This window comes from Gymnogyps californianus, chromosome 11, assembly GCF_018139145.2.
Source record: "Gymnogyps californianus isolate 813 chromosome 11, ASM1813914v2, whole genome shotgun sequence".
Taxonomy (NCBI): domain Eukaryota; kingdom Metazoa; phylum Chordata; class Aves; order Accipitriformes; family Cathartidae; genus Gymnogyps; species Gymnogyps californianus.
The window spans coordinates 24566379-24580434 of record NC_059481.1 but is presented as its reverse complement, the minus strand read 5'-3'; the positions used below and the strand labels follow the sequence as shown (position 1 = coordinate 24580434).

At 43.8% G+C, this 14056-nt stretch overlaps 1 protein-coding gene across 1 annotated transcript in view; it reads right to left on the bottom strand.

Moving 5' to 3' along the window:
* IQGAP1 (IQ motif containing GTPase activating protein 1) overlaps positions 1-10125 on the bottom strand; it is a 76208-nt gene extending 66083 nt beyond the window's left edge. The window contains exons 1-2 of the mRNA XM_050903706.1: positions 10073-10125; positions 8076-8175 (exon numbers count right to left, since the gene is read on the bottom strand). Of these exons, the coding sequence (XP_050759663.1) occupies positions 8076-8175; positions 10073-10124 (152 nt within the window). The 5' untranslated portion in view covers position 10125. The remainder of the gene's footprint in view (positions 1-8075; positions 8176-10072) is intronic.
* Positions 10126-14056: the final 3931 nt, after the last annotated feature.

The following is a 14056-nucleotide window of genomic DNA, read 5'->3' as shown; positions in this document are numbered from 1 at the left end:
ACACCACAGCTATGGCGTTTTTTTTGGACAAATCATACTATTCATTTTATTGAAAGAAGAGGGATCTCATACTCCAGTAGATCATTGCCTCTACATACGAATCTCAAACATGCTTAGTTCAGTTACAATCGCAGACTTGGCACACATTCTCACAGAGGATCAGAAGAGAAAACTTGTAGACAGCCTCAGCTCTTCATCCAATTCATCTGAGCAAGGGCATTAGACAGCCAGGCAAAAGTCCCAAACAAAAACTTCTCTCTAAAATAACTCATTCTACCAACTCTGAATAAATCAAGGAATCACCTGAGAAGATGAAAGAAGATCTCTCAGAGAGGTAACAACAACAAAGTAAAATAAATTTATCACATCAGGAGTGTTCTAGAAATTTAAATGCATTTCAGTACAGTTTGTGCAGGAAAAGACACGGCCTCTCAAGTGAAGAGCTAGGAAAACAAGTGCTGCCCACAGCTAAAAGGTCCCAGAACATTCTCATTATCCACAGAGACATTTTCAGTTCAAAGATACCAAAAAGCAAAGGATTAGCGAGTAACATAGGCCAGATTTTTCCCCAATGATTGATGTACCCTCCCTCGCAACATGCAGCTGAACCAAAGGCCATATTAATATTCTGACATTGAAATCCTTCCCCCCCCCCCCCCCCCCCCCCCCCCGTAAAAGTAAATGAGGTTTCTCTTTGTTCCATTGCAAACACTGCCAACAACTGGTAAAAATTACCTTAGCTGCTCTTGCTGATGGGGATTTACCACGTTTGTCAAAAAGATTAGCCCTGAAGAGCTTTCAGATGAGTACCAAGTGCATAGTTGTGAGGAACTTAATCATCACATATGCAAAAATCTTTTTCAAGGCACACTGAACCATTCTGTTGCCAAAGCTAATTGCCTTGATCACTTACCATTAGAAACTAAATAGGCTTAAATGCTTGGAAGATACAGCATCACTAAAGTTATCATACCTCAAAACTAAGTTGATTTCTTGCAAATAAGGGTTATAAAAAGCACTCAACAGTTCTTGACTATTGGGTACTGTGATGTAACAACTACTTGCTTTGGTTATTTTGGGCTGCTCTCTTCTTGCATTACATAAGATATTCCTTCAGAAACCACTGTCCAAACAGCAAAACCCGGGTCTCTGAATTGAATTCTGTGCAAACAGCTGTTTCTCTCCTCCTGGCCTGCCTTTCATTACCATTTCCAGTGAGTCATAAAAAAAGTATTCAAAGTGAGGCAAAGATGGTGGTACTCCACCACTGTCCTCCCCCCACTTCTCTCCACCCACTTCTCAGGAAAATATAGTTCTGAATGTGCATTCCAAGACACTTCCAGTCCAGACAGCCACTCCCTGCCAGCTGCATGAGGTCATCAACAAAACAGTACAGGAACTGTAGAGAAATATCTCAAGTCCAAACAGGAGCTGATAAGAAGCCCCAGATGAAGTAGTGAGAGCTAAACAGCAGCTACTTCAACTTACAACTACTGATAGTAAAATATTATCTATCAATATTCATGGATTACAATCTAACATGGGACTTGCATCGTATTTGACAGCAGCAGAAAACAAAACAAACCCCCAAAACCGCCCACACACAAAAAAAAAAAACCCAAAACCAACAAACAACCCAAAACACAATACTGGACCCAATTTACAAGTGGGCATAAAATGGAAATACAAGGAAATAAAGAAAAAAGTCTTGATTAGCCTGGAATAAAAAGAGATACTCTGTTTATGCCACAGAAAAGTAAGTTCTGCTACATCAATTAGTGACCTTCTGACCCACTCACCTGATCTAGAGGGGTCACTTTTGGTGGGAATTACGTAAATCATTTTCAGCCAGATGCCAGTTCCTGTAATTTTGTGACTTGGATTATACATGAAGATATCAGGACTCCTCACATACAAATATATCTACAAATACATCAATTGATGAATGAGCTTATTTCTCTCTTGACTCTGCAACTGTAAAAATCCAATCATACTTCAATATTACAAATGATTAAAAAAGAAAAGGGGGGAGAAGGAGGGGCGAAAGGAAGGAGGGGGAAGAATGGGCTCAGAGATAAACCCAAAACAATCCTCATATTTCTTTTTATTTGAGGGACTCTAGAGTTACATTACGATTCTTGCTGTCTTGAGATTTACAATAAAACAAAGCCAAAAAAACCCTGAAATTCTTAAACTGCAGCTCTGGTTCACACCACCAGGACTGTGGCACTCTAGGCTGTACTCCACAGACTGCTATTACCGCTTCTTCCTCAGAATCCTCCAAGAGGTAGTGCACTAACTCTATAGCTTCAAAACCCTTGGGAAACTTGCCTGTATCTAGTTTGCAGATTAATTTAAGCAGGATTCAAATACGAGATTCTGCACACAACTTGCTTATCTGAGGCACACTGAGAACTGCACAAAAGTAAGTGAGAAAGCCTAATCCTGCTTTTCTCAAACTACCTTACTGGTACCTAGCTCTCTGTTGCAGCCCTGTTCTTAGCAGAGGCTCGTAAGACACATATTTTAACTAAACTACCTCGATTTTTCCAAGTTCAGGTGAATAATAGAATGGAATCAATGCAATTTATCGCCTTTCTGAAAAATCTGATTTGCAATGAAGAAGCCTCATGATACTAATTCTGTGTAAAAAAGCAACTATCACATTTTCTTCATAAGCAGGTTTAAGCTGTAGCATACTATTTTAAATATTTTATCTTCAAACAAGAGCTCCTTCAACAACTGATATCTACACCTTCACAGACACTGATGAACCAGCTTTACAAAGTTACTCACAGAATAGGCTTTACAGAGCTTCCCATCTAGCACTAACTCTAGATGTGTTCAATCTGTCCAGAAAGTGGTGTCCTCTAATTCTTCCTCTTCATTCTGGGCGCCCTACACCTCTGAAGATAAAGAAACCTGTTTAAGCAGATCTTGGATAACTATGCCAAATTCCAAGAGGCAGTGATATCCATCCAAACATTTTCAAACTAAAAAGTGGGAAACCCAAAAAGATGAAGATGAGATTTTTTGTTCAAACATTAGATTTTCCTCGAGGAAACAAAATTTAACTGGGTCACCTGGCAAACAATTTAGGTTTATTTTCTGCTTAAGGACACAGACAAGTCACCCCAATCAAAAAAATTGCTCCCCACTTTAAAGAGAGAGAGCATGCATGAGGGAGAGGGGAAAGTAATTCTTACAGAAAAGCAATCAATGGGAAAGACCCTTCAGACTTTATGACACAGGCAAAAAGTACTAATTTCTCTCAATGGTATTATCAGTTTACAGTAAGCCATCTTCCAATCTGTCAGAAAGAAGGGGATTACCACAAGATCACAGACAGTACACTTCAACCCTGAACAGATTAAATCAGCAATAAAGAGCAAGCAGCATCCTTTTCTTGCTCAATAGGGAACATCATCTACAAGAAAATCTCAAAAAGGAGGGAAAAAACCCACATGGTCAGATTCCATCCCGATGCATACAAGAAGAAACACACACTGCTCAGGCACAATGGAAGCTATGCAATTATTGGAAGCCACATAATCTGGGCACTAAAATGCTTACACCATGCTAGGGCATAACCCAGAATGAAAATATTACCTACTATCCCTGGGAAAAAGCGTGGTACCATCACCCAGCAAGCCAGATAAGGAACCAAGAGAGCCAACAACATTCTAGTTTCCAACTTGGAGAACCTAAAATATTCCACAGCAAAAGACAAACCTTGAAAAAGCCTTTGCCAAATTGATAAGTGCTAATTTCATGACGAAAATACCCCAACAAGTAAACCATGTAGGAAAAAAGGCTATCACACAACACAGATGAAGATTATAGTGCACCAGCCTGACTTCTAGATAAGGACAGCAAAGAGAAGTTCTCTCGGCTTGCTTCTATTCCAGATAAGTATACCCTTACCCTTCTGTGAGCACCAGTTGCCATGTCACAACAGAACAGAGTACTTCTTACAGTTTTATCTGCACTGCCACAGCTTTTCTGTATAGATTACTGTGATTTGGAGACAGAAAAAAAAAAAGCACACCAAAAAACCAACAAACAACTAAACACAAAACACCAAATGAAGCATTAAACAACACTTATTCATAAAGCCATTTTCATTCAAGAAAGAGGTATCTGGTCCAAGCATAGTACAGGAATCCCTCTATTCACAATCTTCATTTTAGCTCCAATTTTCATTTCGATGTCTTTCACAATCTTGAGCAACTTAGTTGCGCACTCTGCCTCCCTTTCTCCAACTAACAAGAATAATGCCTGTTTCACAAGACTGTTGCACATTAGTAGCTGAAGTCAAAAACTGCTAAATAACAACAGAACAACAGTGACAGCTCAAGAAAAAACAAAACAGGCTAGAATACCGTTAAATAAGTACAAGTTATTGATATTTCTCTGATAATGCCTCTGATGTATGCTCCTTAGCAGACAGGTCCTCCAAACAACTTCATGAATTACTCAAAGCTATTGCACATGTGCTGTTACATCAGACGGTTCAGAAATCCAGACTTTTCTGGATTTTTCATTTCAGGATGAAATTAGGTGCTAGCCAATTTTCATCTTACCTTCTTCTTTTAACATTTACAAAGGAAAAAAAAAAAAAATCACTTCTGCTTCTAGATTCCGTATTTGTTGCTTGCTTAAAGGGATAGCAAGCCTCTGACAATGCTGATGCAATGCAAATCAGCATGCTATTATTCACATCATTTTAGGCACCTTTGCATTATAGAAAAACTGAATATAAACTGCAGTGTCTGAATGCGGTATTATAACGTAATATAACAACATTATCATCGGGGGAGGAGATGGGCCGCTAAGAATTGTTCTTCAGCCGCCTCCCACCCTGCCTCAGCCACCATCAACTTTACAACATTCACCTTTTCAGCTTCTGAGAGAGTGACACGGGGCGCACCAGATACCTTCCTCTGCTATTAGGTCCTCCTCTTCTTATAGATATAACTTCCAATCTGAAAATCTCTCACTATGAAGAAAGATGATAAACCCTCCTATCTATACCCATAGCTCTGAGGCACTGTCATCAATAGCACAAGCAAAACGCTACGGTATCTAATTCACACCTTATGTCTCAGTTACACTACTAGCAAAGAAGTCAAATAGAGAAAATCTCAGACCAAGGACATTAATTTCAAATATAATGACCTCTTACAGTTCTGGTTTACTTGTTTTTGTTAAATAAACTCCTTTCAAACAACACAGCCAAGAGCCCTCTTTTAGGCTGTACTAGTAGTAATAAAAAAAAATTCAAAGACTATTTACAAAAAGACTGCTCAGTGAAGAAAAAAAATTCTTGGGAGTAGACCATGAACTCAAGCCTTTTTGCTCTCACTTGTGTATCTTAATTATTAAACTAAGGAGTCTGCTCCCCTCCTTCTGGTCATTTAATCTTTAACTCTTATGCAAAGTGGTATGGCTTCAGCTATAGGACTCAGGAATTCCCACTCACATATGCATGAACAGCCTGTAGGCCGCTAAGCAAACATGGGTTGAGGGTTGGAAAATGGGTATTTGAAGCTCTCCAAGCAGACCTTTCACTTCACAAGTGCTCTGACTGCCAAAGCAGGTACGAGGAAGGCTGTAACACCACTACTTGCATTTTGAGCGACACAGCTGTTGCTTCATTCTTCACAAAACACACTGGCAACCACTAGGCATTATTTGAAACATGTGAAGGCTCATCCTGGGACAAAACAGTGAAAACATCTTGTTTCTGACAAGGTGCAGCAAAATCAAACACCCAGCTGCTCAGCCTCATCAATACCAAGGCAATACTCAGAAGCAGAGATAAGACAGCCAAGAAACTTTAGACTCAAAGATGATTTATCTCAAGAGTAAGTCTCCATGATTAAGCAACAGCTTAATGAAAATATTAAAGCTGTTGCTGTGTTAGGTATTTTTGCCTGAATTTTTTTTGCAAATCTGGACATGGAACTGAACAGAGAACAAGCACCTCAGAAAGCATTTACTCCGAGGGCAACGACAGAAAGAGTCCGCAAGTGATGGATCTGGGGCTCCTTCAAGCACGGACAGTGACTACAGCACAACTCACCTCTCCCTGTCGCCCAGCATTTGCTCCTAAAGATTTTGGATTCAAAGGGAAGGAGTTATTTTGACTTATAGTCAGATTTTTTTCACTGCTTCAAATCTCATCCAAATCCATATGGACAGAAAATTATTATCTGCTAGTAACTAAGCAGCCTCTGTGAATCTATAGTAGTGACAATTGTTATGAAGCACCTAAAAGACTATAGCATAAACTTAGTGCTCCCTGCCCCTTCAAAAATATATTATACATTCTTGGTAAGGCAGCGTACACTATTAAAATCCTGGAATGAAATCCTTCTTTATACTCTGTCAGCAGTGAACTTGTATAAACTGAGCATTTCCTCCCCAGTAAAATCACTACAGCGGAACGTGCCTGTCTTGCTGGGGAAGACTTACACAGATTTATCCAAAATTCATCACCCAGCCAGTGGAAGAGAATGTTTTCTGGCTCTTAATCCATATCATCTTTTGAAGGACAAAGGCAGACTGAAGTATTCAGTGAGCCATGACAAAACATGCTGTTGACTATTTAGAAGATGTCTTTATGCATGCTCTGTACTTTTCTACTGTTCCAGAAGTTATTTTCTGTGGCACACACATTGGCTAGTTTGCCTAGATCTTTGTGGGAACAAGTAAAGTCTAAGCTCACAATCCATTTCCTGGCTAATTACAAAATGCAAACTGAAACACTAGCCTTACTTTCAAAAGTGTTGGGGGCAGGGGGAGTCACCAATACAAACATTACCTCACCTCTTTTTCTTTAATCTTGTTCTTGAAAACCTCTCTTTGGTCTCAATCTCAGCTTCAAAAAACATTTTAAATTTCAAGTAAAAAACTGAATTTATACAAAGGCATGAAGAGACCCAACTGTCATGAAGGGAAGCAGTAGACAAACTGGTCCGTCTCATTCCTGTTCTCCACGTACAGCATACAGGATTGAATGTTTGCAAAAAGATTTTTAAAATACCAACAGTAAGATTTCATGCATTCATTTTTCTTACTGCTTCCTTTTCCTTTAATAGCAGATATATAGCATCTACTGTGTTCTGATCATACTTTCGTTAATTGTCTGCATGAAGAAATACAGCATGCTTAACATGTTTATTAAACATGGAGATGACACAAAAGCTACACACATGCTGGAAGACAGGAATAAGATCAAAATTATTTCAACATATTAAACAAAGATCAGCAAAAATCAAATTCAGCAGTATCAAGTGAAAGGTGACACACTCAGGAAAACATGATAGACTGTATAAACACAGGATGAGGAACAAATTTCAACAGCACACCGTTCAAGGAAAAGGGTGGCAAAACTCTACTACATCATACCATTATGAAAATGTAGATAGCATGCCATAATGTACGATACTAGCATATCTATCAGGGTACACAAAATAATCCTTGTGCTCTTCTAAATATGCATGTTAATGACCCCGTTGGAAAACTTTTCTCTGTTTTGGCAGTGCACTTCCAGAAACACATGGAGTGAGTGGAGAGAGGTCAGAGCAATCCAGGGAAAAATACCACAGATCTATTAAATAGGACCCACAGAGAAATACGCAAGAATTGGGTTTTCAGTCTAAGAGAGGTACAAGGGAAATACACTGTTACAAATTAAATTTGTAAAAGGTTGCAGTTAAGAGGAAGAGAATAACCGGTTCTTCATGTCCATTGATAAGTAGTGAGGTAAAATTGCACCAAGACGTATGCAAGTTAGATAACAGGGAGAACCCATCCAGTGCTAGGAGCACTGGAGCACTAGAGCTACGGAGTCCTTGTCACAAAAAGTCTTTAAGAACACGTGAGATAAGCACATCAGGGGTCGGTTGGTTTTGGTTTGTTTGTTTGTTTGGGTTTTGTTTGTTTGAAAATGAATCTATATAGACACTAAGAAACAAAGACAAAAAGTAAGCTGCATCCAAATTATTCCCCTTACCAAATATCACAACGTCTTTTAAAGCACCAGCAGTTTCAAACCCACTTATTCTTACCTCTTTGCTTCCTCCAGATGACAAAGGTATTCATAGGCTACATTCTGGCGCCGTCTTTCATCCATTTCCTCTGCTGTTAATCTCTCATTATCCAAGACAGCTGCAAACAGTCAAAACACATTCTCAGGTGGCTGAAGATTGAATGTAACTGACCAGGCACACCAAAAATCAGATCCAACCTTTCCCACAGAAAGTCATCACAGGTTTTATTTGATTCAGAAAATGAAGGACCAAATATATCTCTTTACAAGCAACAGAAGAGACCCTGTTTCCTTATCCTTCCTTCCTTGTCACATAAACTTGCTATCTCCACTCTTTCTGATTTCTCAATTTGACTGTGATCCAACTTCTTCCATCTTCCAATTTCTTAGAAACAGTCCTTCATTTTCTTATTTTCTTCTAGCTTTGCCTTTGTCTTCCTCAAAAGCACATCAGTGACCACACGTCCCTCCATCTATCCTCCGATTTTGGTAGTCAAAGATTAAGGAAGGACAACAATATATATTCACATCATATAATCCCTTCTCTATCTTTACAGTCCATCTCTAAAAAAGATGGAAATGCTACTCACACTCCTCATCTGGAAGGGAATCATTCAGATCCACAACCTGTGTGTCATCTTTGGATCAAGCTGAGCACCTACATAGGGGTATATGCCTAAATCTTCCACATTCTGTGTGTTTAAAGCCTCAGTGATAAAGCCCGCTCTTTCCACTCTTACAGCTAAATACCTCATCCATGCTCTCATGTCAAAAAAATACCAAGCCCACAGTTTTTTAGGTTTTATGGACCAACTTGACAAATAGGAAAAGTCTCATACCATTATTAATCAAAGGTTAGCTTACACCTAAAATGCCTTCAACAAATACACACAAGTGATGAGATATCAACTACAGCACTTGGGATCAAACAAGATCTTGGTTCAAACTGCAAAGGGTCTCTTAGAAACCACTCTGGAGTACCGCAAAAGCATCTTCCTGATTACTTCAACCCCACCCAAAGTTACAAGAGCTGAAAACTGTCCCAAACCACAGGGGAACGCCTACCAGTAAGGAAAAATTGCCTCCCCTCCCGACTCTCCAACTCAGTCCTTCCTTCTTACTTTAAACCGAGTGTCAAGCACACAACCCTTCTTCCTCCAGCACACAACCCTTCCTCCAGCACTCCACCTGCTGCCGCCCTCCCTGCCCGCCCCGGCCCCGCGCCGCCGGCCTCGGGCGGCCCCGCACGCTCTGACCGGCGGTCGCTGACGACATCTCCCATCCGCAGCACCGCGGTTTTCCCCGCCTTTGCTCATTTTTGACGTGGTATCGTAGCACAAGCGAGCACGTATCTCGGACACCTTGAACTAAAGCCTCCCTCTCCACAGCAAGCGTATGACAAGGAGGTGGAGGTGTCCGAGCGGAACGCGCGTCTCGCCCGGTAAGTCAGGTGTCGTCGCCGAAACGCGGCAAGGAGGAAGGCAGGGACCTCCGCGGCGGCGGCCCCGCGCCCCCGCGCCCCCGCGCCCCGCTCCTGCCGGGCGGCCGCCGCGCCCCCTCCCACCAGCGGCGCCCCCGCCCCGCGCTCCCCCTCCCCCCCGCCCACGGCGGACATCTTGGGCGAGGCACGGAGCCCGCCCGCGGGAGGCGACGACGGGAGAGCTGGAGGACGCCCCTGCGCTGCCCGTCCACCGCCTTCTCCCAGCGCTCTTCTCTAACGCTCGGGGAGGGACGTCGAGCTTGGACGAGCTCCCGCGCCCCACGGCGCCCACCCCGCGGGAGGCACGGCGGGGCGGGCCGCGCCCCGGGGCCCGCGCGGAGAGCCGGCGGGGCCCACTGCGCCCGCGGGCCAGTCCCGGAGCCGAGGCCCCGCGGCTCCCCCCGCGCCTGCAGCGCCCCAGCCTCCACTCCCAGCACCGGCCCCTGGAAGGGACGGACAGCGTGGGCCGGGCAGGGCGTCGCCGGGCAGGTCGTTGCTTGGCGGCCGCGCGGACCCCCGGGCGCCCCAGTACTCACAGCCATAGTGGGGCCGGGACAGAGCCAGCCCGTCCACCTCCTCCGCCGCCATGGCGCTGCGCTGGGCCGGGGCCGGCCAGGAGCTGGGCGCGGGCGCGGCTGTTCCTCTTCCTGCCGCACCGGGTGTGGCGGGGGAGGAGCCGCCGCTCCGCGCTCGCCCCCTCGCCCCGCCCCGGCCGCGCCCCGGCCGCCTCCGCCACCTTGGTCCGCTGCCGAAGCGGGGCGACGACGTGCCCTGCCCCGCCGGCCGGACCCAGCGCCCGGCCTAGCTCGGCCGCGTCCCACAACCCTTAGCCCCGACGGACCCCGGCCTGGCCGCCCTGCCCCACGCAGGTCCCTGCGTCCCTCCCCGGGGTCCCCCTCACGGGGTCCCCCTCACAGGGTCCCTGCGCTGGCCCGCCGGTAGCCCTGAGCTTTCCTGTCAGCCCCATTCATAAAACCCAGCTAAGCTCTGAGTAAGCTCCGCCAGCCCTGCTACATGGGACGCAGCCCAGGTCAACCCAGTCACGACCCTACATCTGCCCTCTCAACCCTTGCAGCCTCCTTACACGCAGAGCCCCACCATGCCAGCCCCTGTGCGTACAGCGCAGCCAGCTCAGCTCAGCCTTGACAGTCCATCCACCGTCCACACACCCCGCTGGGCCAGGCTTGCGTAGGCCCTCTTCTCTTGCTAGGCTTCCCGGCTGCATCAGCCCCCCTCAGTAGCAAAACCTGGCCTTGCTGGACACAGTTGTGCCCTTCCATCTAAACAGCTCTGCTGACCACACCATGGTAACTCACCTGAAATGTCAGCCACAATTTGAAGCGGGGTGCCCCAAAACATCAGCATGCAACAACAGCAACATTCAGCAGCACTGCCACAGGAGATGATCATGCCCTGAAAGTTCCCTTCCTCTCAGTGCCTGTTAAGCTCATCTGTTACTGTTGCTTTGCCTAGTTCTTCTTCAAGAGTCAGAGTACTGAAGATGCCACCATGTGTCCATTTTAATTAGTCCCAGGAATTTCGCTGCCAGGGCATAAGCTTACTACTTAAGCACAAATTAAGTAATTTGGTAGACCAATAGCCTCCATTAGGAAAACCATCACCAACAGGTAAGGGAGGTGATCCTTCCCCTCTTCCCAGTGCTGGTGAAACCACATCTAGAGTGCTGGGTCCAGTTCCAGCTTCCTCAGTACAAGGAAGACATGGACATAACGGAACAAGTTCAGTGAAGCACTGGCCTTCACTAAGCATTAAGGGCTTGGAGCATCTGACATATGAGGACAGGCTGAGAGAGGACAGGACAAGAAGCAATGGGCAATAGACTGAAATTCATGAAAGTCCACCTAAACATAAGAAGAAACATTTTTACGCTGAGGGTGGTCAAACACTGGAACAAGTTGCCCAGAGAAGTTGTGGAGTCTCCGTCCTTGGAGATACTTCACACCTAACCAGACACAGCCCTGGACAACCCGCTCTAGTTGACCCTGCATTGAGGAAGCGAGGTTGGACTAGAGACTTCCAGAGGTCCCTTTCAACCTCAATGATTCTGCGAGTCCATGAAAAAGTATATTTACATAAATTTTTTAAAGGGTCTGTATGAAAGGGAGACTAAGTGAAAGCTGTTTTTGTTGATTATAAAAGTTACATGTCACAGTTCAACAGTTCCAAAAATAACTACGTAGGTGAATACCAGACATAAATTACAAAACAAAAGGTTTTATAACAAACAGTTATAGTTCTAATTATTAACATTTATTTGCATTACTTCACGTGGCCACTTTGCAGTTATACAATGAGAAGACATTTAAAATAATAATGTTTATATGTAGATTGTGGAGTGCAGAACTGGTTCTGTTCCCCCTAAAAATCCCGTAATATTTTTTGCACAGTCCCACAATCCTCCCTCAAAAAAATCTCATAAACTTACTCTTTCCTATAAGACCCATTCTGATAAGAAAAATAAAACACAATTATCACACATCATCAAAGAATCTGGCTGAACCTCTTCAAGGTTATATTTCAGTGGTTCCTGTAATAGCTCCCCTGATTTAAGATTTCTGGTCTTTGTTACTGTCTCTGCTAATTGTTGTTTGTTAGGGTTTGTGTATCTATGGGTTTAATTTATTGCCTCTCCTGGTTCTTGTCTTGTCTTTTTTTTTTTTTTTAAATGTTGAATAGGCACTAGTCAGATAGCCTTACAAATAGTATTACAGAGGTACCTATTTTTCTCTAGTTTCAATATTTGAGCCATCAATTCTGTAAAAAAAATTTCTTTAAGTACTTGGCCTTAATGCCTAATCACTTGGCTTCCTAGGGGAAACAAGAGCTCCAAAATTCAGTCCTTTATTTAAACTACTGTTATCTGTTCTTTTGCAGGTATTTATTGGCCACTTCCTTTATGAGAAAGATTATTTCTGTGAATGGTGCTGAAAAAAATACGTTTAGAACACCTGAAGACTCTGAAGCTGTGATTCTATAGTCATTTAAAGATAACCTAGCCACAGGCTACCACTGAAACATAAGGAATCTCTAACCTCTTCAAATCCTCCTCCAAACAGGATAGTATATACAGTTACCACACCTGCCTTTCCAAAGTATTATGGTCTTGCAGTCCAAAAAAGATTGGGAAATAACAGCATATTCAAACAACCTTCCACTTAATAATTGTTCACATGTATCCTCATTTCTGACAAAACAAAGCCTGAAGATGGAGTAGGATCTGTTCTAGGTCCCATTTAACACTAAGAATTCCAAGCCATCACTTATTCTCTCTATAGCACACATGCAATTCTCAGACAGCTGGAATAACATACGTCTATTGCCACTCTGCATCTCAGCATCCTTCTTTCAGATGATCCATCTCATCCTTATTAACGGTTTCTTAATACTATTTTTTGTACTTCAATCATGTACAGCCAATCATGACCTTTCCCTTTACACCCCATTTATCCCGGATAAGTTTAACTCTTATCCTCTTTAAGTCTGTAATAAGGTTTAGATCCCTATTCATTTTCACTGTCTTCTCTAATTACGTGGTTTAGCTACATGTTCTGTGCCTACAGGGTCAGAATGCTCTGTAGGAATCCAGATGGAGCTGTCTCAATTGAGTAAGTATATATATTTTACATATATATATTGAAAAATGTACGTGTGTGTGTATATATATATATATAAAAAGGCTCCTACCCCTCATACACTTGATGATACTCTTTTGTATATGGTTGCATGTTAGGCTATGGATTGCCAACAGCAAAAGTTGCCTTTTGGCTCCCAGCATCAGATCAAAATCGTAGTGGTCAAATGAGACAAGTTACTGACCTGGTCTTAAAGAAACACACAGACATACACACAAACATCCCCACCCCCCAGGGCTAGTTCACCACTGCACTCTCAGTGCCAGCCCAGATCACTCCCACAGCCCTGATCCACCCATGTTTGCAGCAGGGAACTCTGCATGAAGCTCTGGAGAAACTGCAAGGGAAGCAGCTGCACACTTGGGGCAAGAGAATGCAGACCGCCCCATCCCACATGCTTCCACCGCACCAGACAAGCCAGGCAGGAAAAAGGGAAGTCTGGCTTTCAAAATGGGTCTCCCCAATCCCCTTTGCTGAAAGACTCTGCTTTTGCATCCTGACCTCGCTTCAAATGGCCCAGCAGCTGCCTGGGATACAGCCCTGCATGCATGCTATCTGCAGGACTCCCCATGGAAGACTGAGAGCAAGTGACAGAAAAGCAGGGAGCCCAAATTCTGCTCAGTTCTGCTGATAGTCATGACATGATGCTAGGGCGCAGCAAGAGGCTGCTGGAGTAGCAGAGGACTCCTTACTCTTTGGAGGCAAGTTAGCAATCTCCCCACTCTGAGTGTCCGTGATAAAATCCTCTCCTTCCCCCCTCATGACAGAGCAATGTGGGCAAGCTCTGTACTGGCAAAAAGGCTTCCTGAACTGGAAAACTGTGCACTTGTCCCCATATGCCAGGCACAGTTTCTCTTGAAGGACGTG